The sequence below is a fragment of the Mus caroli genome, chromosome 10 (assembly GCF_900094665.2).
Source record: "Mus caroli chromosome 10, CAROLI_EIJ_v1.1, whole genome shotgun sequence".
NCBI classification, from domain to species: Eukaryota; Metazoa; Chordata; class Mammalia; order Rodentia; family Muridae; genus Mus; species Mus caroli.
In genome coordinates, this window is record NC_034579.1 from 220,143 (window position 1) to 240,710 (window position 20,568).

Here is a 20,568-nt window from a genome sequence, read left to right on the forward strand (position 1 = left end):
GCCTCTGCCTCTGCCTCTGCCTCTGCCTCTGCCTCTGCCTCTGCCTCTGCCTCTGCCTCTGCCTCTGCCTCTGCCTCTGCCTCTGCCTCTGTACTCTGCCTCTGCCTCTCTGCCTCTGCCTCTGCCTCTCTGCCTCTGCCTCTCTGCCTCTGCCTCTCTGCCTCGAGTGGGTAGTATGTTCAAAAGAATAGATTGTACATCAACAGTTCTTTCAGGCACGTTTTGTTAGAGCTTCCTTTGCTGGCACACTTACTGTGCTTGGTGACACCACTGATGCTTTAGAGCCCTTGTGTTAGGGAATGCTTCTAATTAAAGAGTTACTGTTGAGTATCTATTCAGCTTATTTCTTTCTAAGTGGTTCGGAATACTAAAAAGAGTGGCCTAAGTGTAGTTTATGTATAGAGCCAAGATTGGCTACTTCCTTATTTTCCAGGGTCCCATCTTTTGCGAAATATCACATTGTCAGCAATGAACATAACAGATTAATTACTTTGAATGACCAGGGAAGGCCCCCAGACACCTGGCCGTGGTGATGATAATTAGAAAGCATGTGTCCATCTGCTACCTCTGGCACAGGCTGAGGCAGGCCCATATGTGGGTGTTGGGTGGATGCTGAAAGCCAAAGGACTCAGAAGAGATCTGGAAAATAAGGTTTGAGAGTAGGCATGTTATACATTCTGGAGCTGGTGGGGCTCGTGCCAGTGCACCTCAGGACCTGTTTAGAAGTCAGGTGACTAAATGCTGCCTGGAGTTAACTTTCCAAGCTCGCAGGGAATGCTATCCTTTCTGTGGCTGTGTTGACTCTACTTCCCTCTCCGGCCCTGCTCTCCCGTTCTCTTCTCTCCTCTCTCATCTCTTCATCCCCCCTAATGTCCTGTCTTGTTTTCTCCCCTTCTCTACCCTTCCCCCCTTCTCACTTATTATATATATAAAAAGAAAAATCTAAGATCTACTCTTCCCTTACTCTCCCAGATCGTTGCTTGCCCAGGTTTAACGAAACATCCTTGAGAGCCTTCTGAATGTCTTGGGTCAGTGGCTACTTTCTACAATTTTCTCCCTAATGCACCTCGAAGAAGCTAGTGCTACCCATTCCCTACCCCTTAAAAAAAAATCTATGTTTTCCATTTTATGTGCATGAGTGTTTTGCTTGCTTGTAAGTCTGTGCACCACATGCATGCCTGATGGCCATGGAGGACAGAAGAGGGCACTGGATCCGCTGGACTGGAGTTACAGACAGGTGTAAGCTGACATGTGGGTACTAGGATCCGAACCTGGGTCCTCTGCAAGAACAAAAAGTGTTTTTCACTGAAGAGCCATGTCTCTGGCTTGCTAATACCGCTTTCCTTATTTCTAAGCCACAACTGTGTGCATCCACTTATTCATTCAGACAATTCTTTACAGATCTTTGCAGAGCTTCTCCTAATGTCTTGTCTTGACAAGCCAGCAAAGGTGAACCAGGCTTTTGTGACCACCCGGTGGTGACAAGTACACACAGAAGTTGTTTTGGTTTCTTTTTCAATTTACAATATTTTGCAAGTTTTCTTTACTTTGTTTTAACCTTGCTTATTTTGCCTAACTTTGTTATTAATTCAATGAGTTATGTAATTTATTCACCCTTCCTTGTCTTCTTTTACTATATAATATTCTTTTTAAAACATTGTGATAGTTAGTATATGCTTGGCCTAGGGAGTGGCAATGTTAAGACGTGTGGCCTTTTGGGAGTAGGTGTGTCACTGTGGGTGTGGTTTTTAAAACCCTAGTCCTAGTTGCTTGGAATTCAGTCTTGTAGCAGCCTTCAGCTAAAGATGTAGAACTCTCAGCTCCTCCTGTACCATGCCTGCCTAGATGTTGCCATGCTCGCACCTTGATGATAATGGACTGAACCTCTGAACCTATAAGCCAGCTCCAATTAAACGTTGTCTTGTAAGAGTTGTGTTGGTCATGGTATCTGTTCAGAGCAATGAAACCCTAAGACAAACATATTTTTATTTAGTATTATTAGTGTGAGGCTCCACTTTGTGGCAAGACACCCCCACTTGGTGTGGAAGTCAGAAGACAGTATTCGGGAGTTGGCCCTCTCCTTCCACCTTGCTTAGACAAGGTCTTTCATGCTGGTATGAGAGACTATTCTGCATGTTTCAGGCTAGCTAGCCTGTGAGTGTCGAGCTGTTTCTCCTGTCTCTGCCTCTCATTTCACCCTAAGAGTGCCAGGACCACATATTGACACCAATGCATCCAGCATTTTTATGTGACAACTCTAAGGCTCAAACTCAGGTCACAGGCTGGCTCAGCAAACACTTTCATCTGCCAAGACATCTGGCCAGCCATGGAAAGCATTCTTTTTTCTCATTTTATTGTGTGTGCTTATTGTGTGACACTATACATATGGAGGGATCAGAGGAAAGCTTTCAGAAGTCAGGTCTCTCTATCTCTACTGCAATTACCCACTCTTCTACTGGTAACTGCTTGGACTCTGTTCAGCTTTTAATTATGGAGAACAAAAATATTATTATGAACCTATTGTCTCATGTATAAGAATGTCTTCAAGGCATATAGCAGGAGGTGGTGTGATGTCTGGGCTTGCTCCATGCTCACCAGTAAGCGTGTGGGTTTCCTTCATCCTCATTATTGCAATGTTTTAAATTATTGAACTTTTAAAATTTTGCTAATCCAATGAATTCTCATTGTTCCAATAGATGATTGACAAGTGCTGGCTAGTGGGGCTGGAGTCTTGCAGGGTTGAGGTGGAATATGTGTTCTTAGCTAGCAGTGTGTTGTATATATTTTTGTGTGTGTGTTTCTTTAGGAATTTCCATGTCCAGGTTTTTGTCCATGGTTCTTTGGAATGTTGCTCTAACTTTAATTTTTTCAAACCTTACTTTTAATCTTAAATGCTTTAACCTCATGTCTTAGTTAGGGTTTTACTGCTGTGAACAGACACCATGACCAAGGCAAGTCTTATAAAAAAACAACATTTAATTGGGGCTAGCTTACAGGTTCACAGGTTCAGTCCATTATCATCAAGGTGGGAGCATGGCAGCATCCAGGCTGTCATGGTGCAGGAGGAGCTGAGAGTTCTACGTCTTCATCCAAAGGCTGCTAGTGGAAAACAGACTTCCAGCCAACTGGGATTAGAGTTTTAAGCCCACACCCACAGTCACACACCTACTCCAACCAGGTCACACCTATTCCAACAAGGCCACACCTCCAAATGGTGCCACTCCCTGGTCCAAGAATATACAAACAATCACATCTCCCTTGTAGTCTACCATCAGAGATAGTGGAAAAGAAAGGATATGGAGGGAGCGTGGAGTGGAGAAAGGTTCTTTGGAGAAACTCTCATCTGTGTTTTCTGGAAATTGGCAGTTCAGTTCACAGGTTAGCAGTGGCAGCTCGATTCACTCGCAAACACTTTACGGATACACCAGCAGTCCAGTTCAGTAGTGTCTGGTTAGCAACAACGGTGACACTACCTAGCAGAAACAGCCAGGCCTCAGCCTCTGCTCGGGTCAGTAAGAAGGACCAGGAGGAACACCAGGAGAAGTTCTCATCTGTGTTTCTCTTAGGGAAGCAAACTTCAGCAAAGACTCGAGACCCACAAGCTTTGCACAGCTAGCTGTACCAACAAGCCAAGCTCTGCCTCCATCACTACATGGAATCCTATTTATACCCTTTGAACAGCATGTGTCTTCCACGTCTCTTGCCCCAGCATGATTCTTGCATCAGTACATGCATCCAATCAGTCTGAGTCCTTGGAAGAGGCAATAAACTTTAGCATACCACCAAAAGTTTTTTGGTGCATTTCTCTATGGCGTCCCAAGAAATGCAGCTCAACTGAACAACACAAGGTGGACCAATACATGTGTGTTGTTAGCAAAGAATCCTTAAACACATGTCCTTTCATGTGTTTGTTTTAACAGAGCATCCTCTCTTCTGTGTCTACTTTAACAAAACATTCCTTCATGTGTTTGCCCCAGCAAAACACTAACCAATCGACTTTCCAAAGAGCCCTTAAGTTTCCAATTTATGTTGGCATTTTCAATATTAATTTTAAAGAATGCTTCATATATGTTTATATCTAGGATAACAATCCAGATTAGAGTTTATTTTGACTTATAATGCCTTTTATCTACAGAAATCTTAAGTTTTAATGTCAAGTTTATCGAAGACATCTTTCATGATGAATAATTTCTTAAATGTTTATTTAAGAAGTTGCTTGTGGGGCTGAAGAGATAGCCCAATGGTTAACTATATTTCCCACTCTTGCAGAGGACCAGGGTTCAGTTCCCAGCACCCATGCAGAGAAGCACACAACTGCCTGTAACTCCAGATTACCAGGAACCTATGCTCTGGCCTCCAGAGACACCTGTACCCACATGTACGCACCCCATCATACATGTAATTAAAAATAGTAAAAGTAAGATATTTTTTAAATGAAATTATTTACTGCCTCAGTTGTTCTATAGATAGTCTTATTGTATTTCAGTTTAAACATTAACTTTTTATACCGTCTATTCAATACCTCCTTTTATTTATGTGCATGTGTAGTGTGAGGTATGGCTCTCTCTGTCTTATCCCATGCTGTTCCCAACACCCACTGTTCTGTAATGCATTTCTCAAGGGTATTAAGTTTCCCTACACATAGGGCCCACATTGTTGGGAAGAGGCAATGGGCAAAACAGAAGGTAGGTTCATATTCAGAGCACAATATAGTCTTCCTGGGGACAGTATTTTGTGCATCCTTCATCCTTTCTCTGCCACATCTCAAAGTTAGAAGATGGCTCTTTGTTTCCTGTGTATTTTAAGTAGTTTTGTTGATCATTAGACTGAAATACCGAACTTGGTTGCTTAACAAAAGGAAGTTCTCATCTTGAGCATCATGGTACAGAGACGGGTTACCCCAAGTTCCAGGTAGTGATTCCTGGTTCCTCATATCTTTACATCAGCACGGCCTTTGAATGCTGGTCTGATTACTCAGTGACTGCATGACCTCAGGAAAGTCTCTAAGTCAGTAGTTCTCAACCTTTCTACTGGTGTGGCTCTTTAATACAGTTCCTCATGCTACGATTACCGCAACCATAAAAATACTTTTGCTGCTACTCCATAACAGCAATTTTGATACTGTTATGAATCATAATGTCCAGTATGCAGGATATCTGATATGTGACCCCTGTAAAAGGGTCATTCAATTTCCAAAGAGGTCACGACCCACAGGTTGAGAACCACTGCTCTACATTGGGATCCAGTTTTCTAATATATTGCTATTGATTGAATCAGTCCAGGAAATTCTTGGTGTGCCTGGCATCAGGCCCCTCAAACTTTCTCTACGTGGAGCCACTTTTCACTGGAGACATTTTTTTTTTTTTTTTACACAGCCATTATTCCTATGACTTCCTAAGTCAGGAGTTTATTTTAAAGTAATTGGTACATGCACAACTTAGTGTTTGTAAATGACTAAAGGGATTTGCACAGGAATAAAATAGATGTGCTGTTTGGCTAACATCATCCAACCTAGAAGGTGATTTAATACTTTCTTTTTCTTTAAGATTTGTTTATTTATTCATTCATTTATTTATTTATTATGTAAGTACACTGTAGCTATCTTCAGACACACCAGAAGAGGGCATCAGATCTCATTAAAGATGGTTGTGAGCCACCATGTGGTTGCTGGTACAACGCCAAGCAACCTGTGCACATCATGAGAAAGAAAAGGCTTAGAGCAAACTGAAATATAAAAAGTCTTAGATACAAAGATAGCCCTGAGGGGGAAGAGGGTGGCAGGAGGACTCAAGATCATTTAGAAAAGTGTTGACTGATGATACAAATTTGGGGGGTTGTTTTAAACAGAAGCTAGTTTGGTGGAGAAGAGGGTAGGAGATTCACATGTAGTCTAGAACATCACCAGGCTCAAGTTGGAAAGAAAAAAGCTGGGGGATGGGGGCAGATTATGGTGCTTGCTGCTGCTGGTGGTGTGTGTGTGTGTGTGTCTGTGTGTGTGTGTGTGTGTGTGTGTGTGTGTGTGGTGTGGTGTGGAAGCTGTTGAGAAATGCTGCTGAAGGAATTATTTGCACATTCACTTCAAGCTCTTCATGAAAAAGAGCAAACACACTCACTTATAACCTCTCGAGAGTGGAAGTTACTTGATCCAAGTGGCTTGGAGTGACTGATTTGTTAGCCACAGTCCGGACTGTGGAAGGAGAAAAAATTAGGCAAGAGTTTGAGGAATTGTAGCCCTCCATTCAGATGTAGTGGGAGAAGCTAGTGTGGGTCCTCTCATGGCAGCCCCTGTATCTACTGGGAGGGACATCTACTTATCCATGGTCACTGGTGGCTTGCTAGGGAAACATTTGTACAGGTGTTTCTCCCTGAGTCTCTCATGGGTGACATCATATTTTCATCTGGCTTCATTGCAAACTTTCCATGCATAGCTATAGGGGAAATGGGTTACATCTTCTCCATGTAATGTGCACTTTATGGGAATTTGTATAGAGTACGACATGGTCCATTTTATTCTATTTTGTTAGAATGCTCAGAAAAACAATTATAGTCCAAATGTCTTGAAGATGGGATATCTAAGAGTTTGGGCTGGACTCTGACATAGGCCTTTTTGATGTGTTGACATAGCTCAGAAGAGCCAGAGCACACAGGAGAGGCACAGAGGCCAGAGAGGGCTTATCCCTCCATGAGAGCCCATTCTCTTGCTAACTCACTAATTAATTCACTAATTCACAGTGACTAATTCACTAATTCACAGTGACTAATTTACTTTCGAGATAACTAATCCATTGTTGAGATAACAAATCCACTCTTGGGATCGTGGCATTAATTCGTCCTGAGATTCTCACAGCACACTCACCTCTTTGGACAGTATCTCTCCATTCTGTCACAACAGTGACTAAAATTCAAGATGAGTTTCATAGGACACGATCAAACCATAGCAGACGGGACTTTAGCAGCAGTCTTAAACTTTAGTACAGAAGTCTTGATTGTGATGGTGGCATTACACAGATGGTGGCTTTGATGCAACCTCACGGTGGGGTGATGCATTTCACTCACATTTTTAGAGGCCTCTCCCCATGCTGAAGCACTGAGCCTTGTGTTCTTGGTGAGCCATCAGAGCAGTAGAAGTGTGTTGCAGAACTTCTTCATATCATGGCTACTGGGAAGGGAAGCCCAGGAAGAGGACATCCTGTGAGCTAATTCCTCCAGCTCAGCTCCACCTCCTAAGCTCTCTAGCACTCCCTGAAATAGTCTCACTGACTGGGACCTTGCTGTCCATATAGAAGCCTCTGAGGGAACACTTCACAGCCAGACAATGATAGCGATAACAGTTGTTAACAAGGGTGAGCATTTGTATAGATTTCCTATGATTTGGCTTTTCTGAAGCTCATTTCAGGTATGAACTTGCTTAATCCTTTCAGCCAACTCACTAGCATCTCTCCCACTTACAGGGAGGAATGCTGAGTAAGCTGTTGTGTGACTTTTCCTGGGGAGACAAACATTTGATTACCCCTGGTGGTGGGGCACTGGAAACAGCAAAGCAAAGAGTCCCCCACATCCAGTACAGGGAACCTATGACTTTATTGGAGTTGCTTATAAAGCTCAAAGGAAGTTGTGTCATTGAGATTTACCTTAACAGTGACAGCTCAGGAGCACCCAGCATAGTTTACAAGCAGCTGGCTGGTAGGCAAGTCTCTTCCCTGTGCCTATTGTCACTACTCACGTAGGTAGGTAATGTTGGAGCAGCATTTTGTGAATGTAGGCACTTCACCTAGAGCCTGGTACTTTACATGAGATTCTTTGCTCCCTTCAAGAGGGAATATTTCAGACTGGAATTCTTGGGTACACAACAGTGAAGCTGCCCGTTCCTGGATTGCAGTCACCTCTTCCGGCTGTGTAACTGCACTGTTTCTTGCTGGGTGTGTATGGAGCGACTCTTCTCTGCTAGATTAACCACCATGGCTTTCCTAGGCATTTGCCTCAATGGCTCCTGTGTTAAAGCTTGGGGTCTTTCTTTTCTGTTTTCTGTTTCTTGGGTCTCAACTCACTTTCCAGTCTTCAGGAAACTCTGGTTTCCTGGGGTAAGTGTGTCTCCTGCATTAAAAGCAGCAAGAAGGTGTCTCCTACTACTGGAGTTTGCCCCACCCTCTCCTGTTGCTTCATTGCCATACTGAACAGCTGGAGGGTGATTCTGAGGCGTTACCAGGCATCTCCTGGGTGGTATTTTGGAACTGTTTGGGCAAAATCTGAGGAAGCATCCAAAAATAAAATATACAATTTATCTTGAAATATGGCTCAGGTAAACTTTAAAAATTATGTCAGTTAGTCAAAGTAGTCATTTAATAGTTAGGAAACTAGACTGGCCAGATCTTAAAAACCATGGAGAGGTAGACAGCTAATAAAAGTTTCTTTTCTTTCTTTTTTTTTTTTTTTTTTTTTTTGGTTTTGTTTTTCGAGACAGGGTTTCTCTGTGTAGCCATGGCTGTCCTGGAACTCACTTTGTAGACCAGGCTGGTCTCGAACTCAGAAATCCGCCTGCCTCTGCCTCCCAAGTGCTCGGATTAAAGGAGTGCGCCACCACTGCCTGGCTAATACAAGTTTCTTAAAGAAGGGGGAATTGGATAGGGAACCTTATTCCAGAGCAACCTCTCCCTCTCCCCTTCCCCCTCTTCTCCTCTTCCCCTCTCCCCTTCCCCCTCTTCTCCTCTTCCCCTCTCCCCCTCTCCCCCATCTCTCTCTTTCACACACACTCTCTCTCCTTCATTTCCTCCCTCCATCCCTCCCTTTTTTAATTTTTTTACTATTGTAAGACAAGGTCTCACAATGTAGCTCTGGCTGGCTTAGAACTCATTATGTACCTCAGGCCAGTGTTGAACTCATACAGATCCACCTCCTTCTGCCACCCAGGTGCTGAGGTCAAAGGGTGAACTACCATGCCCCAGAGTGGTCAGTCTTGATTCTGCAGCCCTTAAATTCAACAAGTGTGTCCTCTTTAAGAAGCTTTGGAACTATGACCCTTTTTGCCCAGTCACCAGAGAGTGAGTGAGAGAGAGAGAGAGAGAGAGAGAGAGAGAGAGAGAGAGAGAGAGAGTAGATCTATGTGCTAGCTGGCACGAGCCGTTCCTCTCCGCAGTGGGCATGCAGACATTCTTAGCACTGCACCTCATGCCTCCTTGATGAACCTATGCATGTATCGTCGTTCCCAGCCTAAGACCCCCCTGGAAAACGGGATTTCCAGCTGCTTCTACCACACAGCTCAGTACTTAGGACTAAATCTGCCATGGAGTTAACTTAGAGTGAAGTGCAGGGTCAGCCCATATTTATCCAATTCAGATGGTATCGAGAGTCCTGCATTCAAACATTTGCCTTATGACTCCAGTTTGGTAACTTGTAGTGAGGTAGAATATCAACCATTTAGTTTTCTTCTCTCTTGTATCCAGACCACCCAGGACCAGATCCTAGTACGGAATGCACACCCACCAGGGAGCACTCTGTCATCACTCCTCCATGTCATCAGGGAACGAAAGTCCCCAAAAGACTGCATCTCCCCTTTTGAGTATCACAAAAGTCACATCCTTTGTGGGTAGGGAATTGCCTTGAATGGCTTTTTGCTTTCCTATGGGGATCCTGCAGAGTGCAGTGGGAGACAGCTCGCATGAAACCTTTCTCTCAGTGTGTTCAGTGCATGGGGCTTAGCAGAGAGGAAGACATATAAAGACAGTGGTGAATCCCTGAGATGGAAAACAGCCTGTGTTTTTAAATAAAATGTGTGCAGACAGAATGCTTGCCCATATAGAAATACTATACGCCATAAAGCAAATCTCACATGGCCAGGGATTCAAGTCACACAAATATGTTCTTTGACAACAGTGGGGTTGGTTAGATGATAGTAACAGAAAAGTAACCAGAAAAGCCTTCAATACCAGGGGAGTCAAGTGATGCATTTCTAATTAGCTCACACCACACAGAAGGTGTTCTGAACTAAAATCCGTCATCTCAAGCTGCTGTTCAAGCAGTGCTTACCTCAGAATAAACTGTGCCAACTGTCTTTGCTAGAACACTTCTTAAGTCATTCTGAGACGGTGACTCAGTGGGCAGAGGGATTGCCTAGCATAAATGAAGTCCTGGGATCGATTCCCCAGTGCCATATAAACTGGTGGTGTTTGCCTGTCACCTCAGCATTAGGGAGGTGGAGGAAGGTAGGAGGCTCAGGAGGTCAAGGTCATTCGCAATTACTCAGCGAATTTAATGCAAGTCTGGGTATGACTCTGCCTTTAAAAATCTAACTAATTAATTAGAAATTAATTAATAGATAATGCCGCTCTTACCCTATTACACTCTTGCCTCTTGCCCCCTTACTCCCAATTCCCTTTCCTCCTCCTTCCACGTGGCCATGGCCGGCCCCCATTTCTGTACTCTCTTCTCTCTGCCTTTCTCTGCTTCTGCTACCCTCTTAACTCCCCTCCCCATGCCCTGAATAAACTCTATTCTATACTTTAAAAAAAATAGATAATGCAGTTTTCTCTGAGCTTTCCTCATCTGGTCCTCAGATGGATGGATAGAGCTTTGTAAGAGCTGGCTGCTTTAGTAGAGGAGGCAATCCAAGAACCAGGTAGAAGGACATATGTTTCAATTTATTATTTCTATGTTTTTCTGCAAGTGTGGATAATGAGTTAAGAGATAGGCAGAGCTTGGGTCCAGGGACACAAGGCTAGAGAACAGAGCAGAGCCACTCCACACACTCTTGTGTTTTAAAAGGGAGGACAGGGGGATGGAGAGATGGCTTGATGAGTGAAGTGCTTGCTAAAGAAACATGAAGACCTTGACTGTTAATTCTTAGCACCCATGGAAAAAACTGGGCACAGGAGTTTGTCCCTATAGTCCCAGTGATGAAAGACAGGCAGGAGGAGGTCACCAAGCAACCAGGCTAGCTGAGCATGCAAACTTCAGAATCAGGGGGAGATCTTGAGTCAAAAAATAAGGTGGAAAGCAATGAAGGAAGACACCTGTTGATTGTTGTCACACTTACACACACACTCACACACTCACACTCTCACATACATACACAATACTCTCACACACTCACACACATATATACTCACACACACTCTCACATGTACACATACACACACTCTCATACACATACACACTCACATACTCTTATATACACACTCTCTCACACACACTCACTTACACACACTCACACACATACACATACACACATATACTCACACTCACATATACTCTCTCATACATACTCACACACACATACACACTCACACCCACACACACATATACTCTCACACACACTCACACACATACATATACACTCATACACACACACACACATCATAAAAGAACTTAGGGTAAAGGTGAAAAGTTCACCTTGAAGATCTAAAAGTGGACTATTGGATGGAGGAATCACACCTCTCATGCTTAGCACTAGGGACGGGTGTGAACTCATTTCAGAGGCAGTATTGCATAGTGTAGGACCCGAGAATTGAAACAAATCTTGATTTCAACAGAAGCTCTTGGCACATTTCTCAAATCAAGTGCCTTCTCTGGTTTGGTACAGTAGAGATCCTTGTCCACAGACTTGAGAAAGCTAAATATTTGTGAAGGGTTTAGGATGGAGCCTGGTAGATAAGAAAGAACAAACACTAAGTACTAGCTGCAATGAGGACCTGGGTGGCACTGAGAGATTCTTATTTTGGAATTTACAGTGTGTGGTAAGCCTAATGGAACTAAAATTGATTCTAATTCTATTAACGACAGAAAATGAATCATGTCTAGCTGGGATTAAAAAAAAATATGTACTAGCACTGATTCCCAAAGTACAATGGCACTAGTTTTAGCCTGTGCTTATGAAAGCATCTATTGAAATCTCAACTACTGAGATTTCGAATCAGTCAATATGACAGAGATGAGCCTAGAGCCTAGACCTAGTGGCTCTCTGACATTGCAGTCTATCCCCTGCTGTCAGCTCACCTACTCATTCAGACTACATGCATCTGAGTTCTCTCTGCTTTGAAGTTTCTACTTTGCTGGAGAATACCCATGATCACATCCCTGTCTATTATGGGGGAAAGTATTTTTTGCATAGATTATCTTAGTGACTGTCTTATGGCTCTGAAGAGAGAATATGACCAAAGCAACTTATAAAAGAAAGGATTTAATTGGGCTTATGCCCACTGAATGTGGTGGAAGGCAGACATGGCTCTGGAGAAACAGCTGAGACTTACATCTTACTGGAAAGTTGCAGGCAGAGAAAGGGTGGGCCTGGGCCTGGAATGGGTTTTAGAAACCTTAAAGCCACCCTCCAGTTATACATATCTTCTAACAAGGGCAAACGTCCTAGTCTTTCCCAAAACAGTCGTGCCATTTAGCAACAGAGTATTCAAATAGATGGGCTTATGGGCCCCCAAAACAGTGCCACCATTTAGAGACAGAGCATACACGAGTCTCTGGGAACTATTCTCATTCAAACCACATTCTAAGAAAAAATGGGGACAAATGGCCATCTTTTCCCCACATGCCAGGACTCTCACAAAGACTTGACTATAAATTCCAAACCATTGTCCCAGTTTGCAGTAAATGGTTTGGCTTCTTTGTTCCGCTCTGCTTTATGCTTGGATCCAATGGTTGCGTTTTTTCCTAACGAATTCAATCTTCCTCCAGAAAGACAGTTAAAAGAATATGTGACCAGGCCAGCTAAATGGCTTGGTAGGTAGAGGTGCTTGCAAGCAAGCCTGACCATCTGAGTTCAGTCTTCAGGATCCACATGGAAAAGGGAGAAGATCAATTCTCACAGAGAGTCTTCCAACTTCCTCTTTACCGTATGTCATGCGGCTGCTCTACCCCACAGTGAAGGTAAAATGTAATTCTAGGGGTTTTAAACAGAATGTGTGATGAGTTTATTACCAACTATAATACAGTGAGTAAGATTTGTACACAGTCCTTAATTTGCCCTGGCTTTTGTAAGAAAGCATACAGCTTTGAATAATAACTGAGCTATTTCCTCAAACATAAAATAGAAGTAAATTGTTCCCATAAAAATAAAAAAAGAAAATCTATTATGATGCTACACAATATCAGCAAACATGTGTAAATAACAATATGCTGTTCATAGTAACATTGGCAGTATTAAATACCTGCAGACACAATCCAAGCTGTGCAAACTCTATGCTGGAATAGGTAAAATGTTGCTGAGTTTAATAAAGACTCAAGGGAAGCAGGGGCACACACAGTTCCTGGGTGAGAAGACTTAGTACTAAAGTGTCACTTTTCCTATAACAAAATAATGCAATCACAACCACAAATTTGAACAAGCTTTTTGAGTATAGACACATGAGCTTATTCTAAAATTCTTAAGGTAGTTTAAGGGACTTATAATGACCGCAACCATTTAGAGAAAAGTCACTAAAATTAACAGAATGGCATTACCTAATATCATCAGGACTTGCAGGCTGTATTTACAGAGACAGTGTGGTATTGTTGTAAAGATGAGACAAATAAATTGGGTTGACTGTGTCTTTTGTTTACCCAACCTGTTTTGTTTTTTGTTGTTGTTTGTTTGTTTGTTTAGCATAGGACTTTATTTTATTTATTAGCATAGGACTTTTGGAAGTATCCTCTAGGCTCCTTCACTGGTTTCTGTCTGCTTCCAGCTCCTACCTCTTGTGGCCCCATCTCTGCCACCTGTCCTCCCTTGTCACATAGCCTCCAGCCTTGTTCTTCTGTCTACTTTCCTGTGCTTACAGTCATCTCCATGATTTCCCCATCCAACCCTGCAGCTTAATGCACCATTGTCTGCACCAACTCATAGACTCTTCTGGTATAATGTAAATATTATTGACTGCATTGTGCTGTCTGGTGTCCATATGACTGTGTTCCTTAAAGTGTGGCCAGTGTGACCATCAAGTATTTTACATTTTACTTAGTGTAAGAAATTTCAGTAGCCACATGCACTCAGGGCACTGTAGTGAATAAACAGTGTGGGTCTGAGATGCTTTGTTCACAAACCCTAGGTATGAACCTATTAGCTAGTTTTGACCTGTATTTGTGTGGGGTAGTGTCTTAGTCAGGGTTTTATTGCTGTGAACGACACCATGACCAAGCCAAGTCTTATAAAAACAACATTTAATTGGGGTTGGCTTACAAGTTCAGAGGTTCAGTCCATTATCATCAAGGTGGGAGCATGGCAGTATCCAGGCAGGCAGGCATGGCACAGGCAGAGCTGAACGTTCTACATCTTCATCCAAAGGCTGCTAGTGGAAGACTGACTTCCAGGCAACTGGGATGAGAGTCTTAAGCCCACACCCACAGTAACACACCTACTCCAACCAGGTCACACCTATACCAACAAGGCCACAACTACAAATGGTGCCACCCCCTGGTCCAAGAATATACAAACCACCACATTCCACTCCCTGGCCCCCATAGACTTGTTCAAAAACATGAGTCTATAGGGGCCATACTTAAACATAGCATAATGCAAAATGCATTTAGTCCAACTTTCAAAGTTTTCATAGTCTATAGCAGTCACAAAAATGTTAAAGTCCAAAGTTCAAGGGCTCTTCAGAGATTCATCAAACTAATTAACTGTAATCTCCAAAGCAAGGCAGGAAACCAGCTGGGCAAACTCCAAACTCTGCATCTCCATGGCTGATGTCAAAGCGGTCTTCAGATCTCCACTCCTTTTTCATCTTTGTTGACTGCAACAAACTGCTTTCTCCTGGGCTGGTTCCACTCCCTGTTAGCAGCTTTCCTCAGCATGTATCCCATGGCTCTGGCATCTTTAATATCTTTGAGTCTCCAAGGCAATTTCAATGTTACAGCTTCTTCTTTCAGTGTCTGGGATTCCACTTGATCTTTTGGACTCCTCCTAAGGGCTGGCATCACTTCTCCAGCTCTGCCCTCTGTAGCACTCTAAGCTCAGGTTGATCCACTCCACTACGGCTGCTGTTCTTGGTGATCATCCCATGGTAATGACATTTCCAACACACTGGGGTGTTCCAATCCAACTAGGCTTCACCAATAGCCTCTCATAGACTCTCTTCATGGTGCCAAGCATCAAATCCTTTGCCTGTCCCCTTCAGTCCTGGGCTATCAACTACAGATGAGGCTACACCTTCTCCAATGGCCTTCCATGACCTCTCACAGTGCCAAGTCTCAGCTGTTCTTCATGACACCTTTATGCCTTCAAAACCAGTACCATCTGGGTGACTCTTACACATTACCAAGTCCAGCTGCAGCACGAGGTACAACCTTGGCTATCTTGGAACACAGCCTCTGTGCTCTCAGAAAACACTTCTCAGAAGATGTCACCTAAACGATACTGGTCTCTTCTTAATCATTGCCAATGTCTTAGCTCTAGCTAACCAGCATCAATTGTCCCAGTAGTTCCTTCCATTCTTAAATCTAGAGCCAGAGCCACATGGCTGAAGCTGCCAAGTTCTGCTGCTTACAGGAACTAGAACATGATCCCCTTGTACTATTACATTATCACTGGCAGTATGTTTTCTAAATCCTTCACTGCCTAAGCTTGGCTATCCTGGATCTTGCTCTGTAGATTGACCTTGAATGCAGAGATCAGCATGCCTGTCTCATGGGATTACCACCACGCCTAGATCTAAATTCAGCTGGGTAGGATCTTGCCCCAAGCTCCTACTCCCTTAATCTGTTATTTCCTAGAACTAACATTTTGCTACATTTCACTTCCTGGTATACCTTTAATACTCGAACCATATATTTTATATTTTGCCTTTCTAAGCTTGCTATGCTTGTTCAAACTTCTCTTTGTGAGGCCTAATCAGAAAACAAAGTCTCTGCTGGGCTTTTTTGAAACTTCCTTTGTCAATGCAATTAATCCAAGTCTCTTCACCTTAGCCTCACGCAGACTTTTCAGACAAGGGCAAAAATTAGCCACATTCTTCACCAAAATACCACAAAAAACAATCTTTATGCCACATACTGAAAGTCTTCTCCTTTGAAATCTCTTGGGCTAGGTCAAAACAGTTCAAATTACTCCCATCAACAAAGTCTTCCATATTCCTACTAGGATGACCCATTAAGCCCCATTTAAAGCATTCCACTGAGCATCTTATTATCTCATTCCAAGCCTACTTCTTCCCCTCCAGTTTGTCCCTATTCTCAGCCAATAGCATCCCCTTGTTAGCTAGTTGCTGAGGAATATCGACTTTCTCTCTTGTTTCCCCTCCTCACTGCTTCCTACTTGCATGCTCAGTTGAGCAGCAGGGTCTGTTGGCTCTGCCTTGGAAATGGATGCAAATGTAATCACACTGTTCTATGCTTCAGAGCCTCCCATGGCTTTCCAAGGCAAAAACAAATCTCTGCTATGTGACCCACTAGGTCCTGTCTGGCCCTATGACCTCCAGTATTTTCCTACCTCCTTACTCTGGCCTTCTAGGCCAGGGACATCCATCCCCTGCCTTGTTTGTCTGAAGGTCTTTGTACTTGCACTGTCAGCAAGCCCTACCAAGCCTCCTCAAAGCTGGCCAATTAATTCATATCTCAGAACAGAGGTTGCTTTCTCAAAGGACAGCCCTCCTCTGACTAAATCTATGTTCTTAGCCCAAGGCTGAGTTTTGGAAATAAATGGGATACATTGTCACTGGCCCAAAGTGCCCTGGAGAAACAAACTTGCAGCCACCAATGTATTCTTGACTAGAAATCCTTGAGTCTTCCTGGAGAATCACTGGGAAATAAACTGAATCCTTCTGGGCAAGTGTCATGGCCACATTTCTGTATGGGGACTACATACTGATCTTGATGCTTTTCACAAACCCAAATATGCAAATTTAACTAATAATATAAACAGGCGTTTATGTATATTGTATTAGTCAGAATTCTCTAAATGAACAGACTAATAGGACCCATATTAAAAAAAAGAGGCATTGTTAGACTGACCTACAGGATACAGTCAGTTATTGCAAAGGTGGCTGTCACAGTGGGATGGCCAAGGGATTCAGGAGCTGTTCAGTCAACAATGCTGATATCTCAACAGTCCTAACCTGGTGTTGGAGTCCCAGAGAGTTCCTAGATAGCTAATGTTTTTCAGTCCATGCTGGAATCATGAAGACACTGGACTTAATAATGGCCACAGCAACAGGGGAGATAAACTTGCCAAAGAGAGTGAAGGAAAGCAGGCAAAAGCAATGGTCTCCTTCCGTGGTCTTTCATGTGGACTGCACTAGAAAGCATAGGTCAAATATAATATACTCTGATTAAGAAAATCCCTTGAAGGTGTGCCTAGCAATTTGGGTTTTAGTTGATTCCAGATGTAGTCAAATTGATGGACCACCAAGATTAGTCATCACATGCACAGACAGTATATTAAAATATAGACATAAGGTGATGTTTCTATAAAATTAAATACAGGGCTTGGCATGGTGGCTCAGAGGATAAAGCACTTGCTTCCGAGCCTGACTATCTGAGTTTGTTCCCTGGAACCACTCGGTGGAGGGAAAGAACCAACCCCACAAGGTTGTCCTGTGATCTATATGTTTACTTTGGTATAACGCACACATACACAAACACACACATATTTAATCCATTTTGCTATTCCTCGTGTGGTTTTTATCTTTGTGAAAGTCTTATTACCACAATACAAAATTATGAAACATTTTCATGAAATAAATAACAAGGTTTCTGATTCTGACCTTGGATTTTATCAAAAGAAGAAATTTGAAATGGAATACTTGACTCCTGCTGGTCATTTGCATGACATTTGCATACACAACAATTATTTGCATAACAATTTCCAAAATAGTGAAACAAAAACTGAATGTGCCAAATCCTATAGGCTGCTTAAGTCACAGAGTAAAATGGACATTGAGAAACTTAGGTTTTCGGAATTAACATTCATATAAATGGGAAAAAATGTTATTTTATTCATGAAAATTCTTTAAGTTAGTTAAGATAGGTGTACTAAAAATTAAATTAGGGCTTCTATCATACTCCTCTACTGTCTATATCAAGGATGGTGGGGAGTAAGATGTGTGACTTATCTGACCAAGTTGTGAACCAGCCTCCAAAAGGCATTATGTAGACTGAGGAGAATTATTAAAACGTATAGGTTTCAGTTATACTGTCGTTCATAACTTGGAAAACCCAAAGCATCTAAGAATCTAGTGCTGGAGAATTCAGTAGTGATACTGCTGGTAGAAAAAGGACTATGTAGCCATCCACGTACATAGAAAGATTTTCATGTAGTAGGGCAAAGCTTGACATACAATGTCAAGTAGACAAGAAGGCTCAGACAGTGTGATCTAAGTAGCTAAGAACAATGTTCATACCAGCAAATCTGTTCAATGTGGCTAATTCTAAGGAGTTTGTATTTTCCAAATTTTTAAGCAAAATTTGTACATATTAGTTTTATGCTAGCAAAGACTGTTAAAAATCAAATTGTGGTAGTGGTGAGCAACATAAAGCTTATAATGGTTTAGGGCTAAAGAAGGGTGCATGGCTCACAGAGCCTGGGTAGCTTATGACTGCAGGGGTATTGGCAGGAGGAGAGAACCAGAGAGCCAGTTTTTGGAAGTGCTTTGGATTTATTACATAAATGGCTCTGCATTCTTCTTGGGGTTTGTGTGCATGAAAACCTTATACTGTTGATGAATATCTCACAAATGCCACTTTCTGTTGCATGACTTTCTCCATGTGAGGTTGTCTACAGTTTAAGCAACATGTCAGCAGCATCAGCCTCACTTAGAAGGTTGCCCAGAAGGCACCTTGTAACTTTCTATATTCATGCACTGAACTGGGATGGGTCCAACAGTCTGGGATTAAATCCCATGGGTATATTTGATACTTGGCTGTGAGAACCAGAGGTCTAGCTTTGCTGATCCAGGTGAAGTCTAGGGACATCTGCAGCCTGCTTGAATCTGATAGAATCTTAGACTCTAGACTGGCCCTTTGTAGGATCGACAAGATGTCCATATGTTGTGCATACACATTGTAAGACTGAGCATGGAAGTCAAACATAGCTGGCGAGTCCAAGTAAAGGATATCTGCAGGTGACAGTGACCTGGATCTTTCCCTCCAGAGGGGAGAGCAAGGAGAAGGCTTGGGCTGGGAAGTTTAAGCATCTCCTGTTTTCCTAAAATCCCTTTCTCATTTTACATTGGAGTTTAACACATACAAGGGCATTCATTAACTTCAGCTGAAATCAGTTACTCTGGGCACATTCTCAAGCCCAGGCTTTAATAACGTGGCCCCTTGTACTAACTTCCTTGATGTCTTTTTAGGAATTCATCAGAGAGCTGCTCTCCCGGATAAGAGGCATGAGGAAGCTGAGCCCTCCGCAGAAGAAGAGCATATGATTTCGCTACAGGGTAAAATTCTCTCGGAGATGAAGAAAGCGACCTGGGATTTGGACCCCACAGATACTTTTCTTAAAAAAAAAAAAATAATAACCATAGTTGTCTTTTACAACAACATTTTTTTGGTGTGTATGTGTGTGTGTTGGGGGGGGTAGACATTTATTCAAAAGTGTTTCTTCTTTTGTTGTTTTTAAAGGGTTTTCATTACTGTAATATTTTAATGGCAAAGCTACTACAACTTGGACTGTAGTCCAACCAAGAACTATCAAAGCAGGTACATCCACAAGGATGGACAAGGCCAGGTGTGTTTTCTGTCAGGACTCAGCTGTAATTTAGGATCTCACAATACAGGGAAGATGGTTTTCTTATGGTCAGTTTGGTAAGACGTTTTAAGTTGTACATTTGACTTCGATGTCAAAGCTATCTCATGCTTGTATATATCTACAGACACTAAGTTAAAACTAGAGATGTGAGCTTTGTATCAGGTTCATGGAATAAGCCTGTGCTTTCCTATTAGATGTGGTCACAACACAGGTGCTTTCAAAAGGTCTCCAGACATTCTTCAGACAAATGGCGTCCACCTTCAGCATCCACTTTCTGCAACAAAGTGAAAGAATTCAGTGTGTTTGTCATTACAATGAGCCATACTGCACATGTGTTGAGTTGGTCAAGGGCTTAATTCATAAATTTTATTATTTCATTGGTTGAGATGCTTCGCCAGGTCATGTACTTATTGCCTCATTGTGGTTTTTTAAAGTTTTATGAACTCTTAATTTTGAAAACCAGCCTGATTGATAAAGAAATACCTACACTTCCTGAACAGAGTTTTGCAATCAAGAAAGGAAGCCCCAGGTAGCAACATGTTCTCTGCTTTCAATGCAATACACTGTATTAGTTCTGTTCATGAAAGCAGGTCAAAAGGAAACCAATGGGTTGAGCTTCCTTCTCCTGTGCCAGTACCATCAGTCCAGAAGTGTGAACTGAGTGTTGAGAAATGTAGAGATGAGAAGACCCCTCAAGACCTTTGTTGGTTTAGAAGTCTGGTTTCATCTCTGGTTTCTCTCAGTGGTTCATTGTCCTGATTGTGACCTTGATTTCCATGTTAGGAGCTAGGTCTGGTGACCTACCCTAACCCTACAGCTACATACCAGCTCTTTGAGTAGAAGTAAAATTCATATGGGATGTAGGCAGGGTAAAAGCCCTTCCTTCCTTCCAGGAAGCCCCT

General features: G+C 42.6%; 1 protein-coding gene across 1 annotated transcript in view; it reads left to right on the plus strand.

Annotated features, from left to right (window-relative positions):
- Positions 1 to 19,859, plus strand: part of Ppp1r14c (protein phosphatase 1 regulatory inhibitor subunit 14C) — a 92,560-nt gene extending 72,701 nt beyond the window's left edge. The window contains exon 4 of the mRNA XM_021175239.2: positions 19,269 to 19,859. Coding sequence (XP_021030898.1) covers positions 19,269 to 19,343 — 75 coding nt within the window. The 3' untranslated portion in view covers positions 19,344 to 19,859. The remainder of the gene's footprint in view (positions 1 to 19,268) is intronic.
- The last annotated feature ends 709 nt before the right edge of the window (positions 19,860 to 20,568 follow it).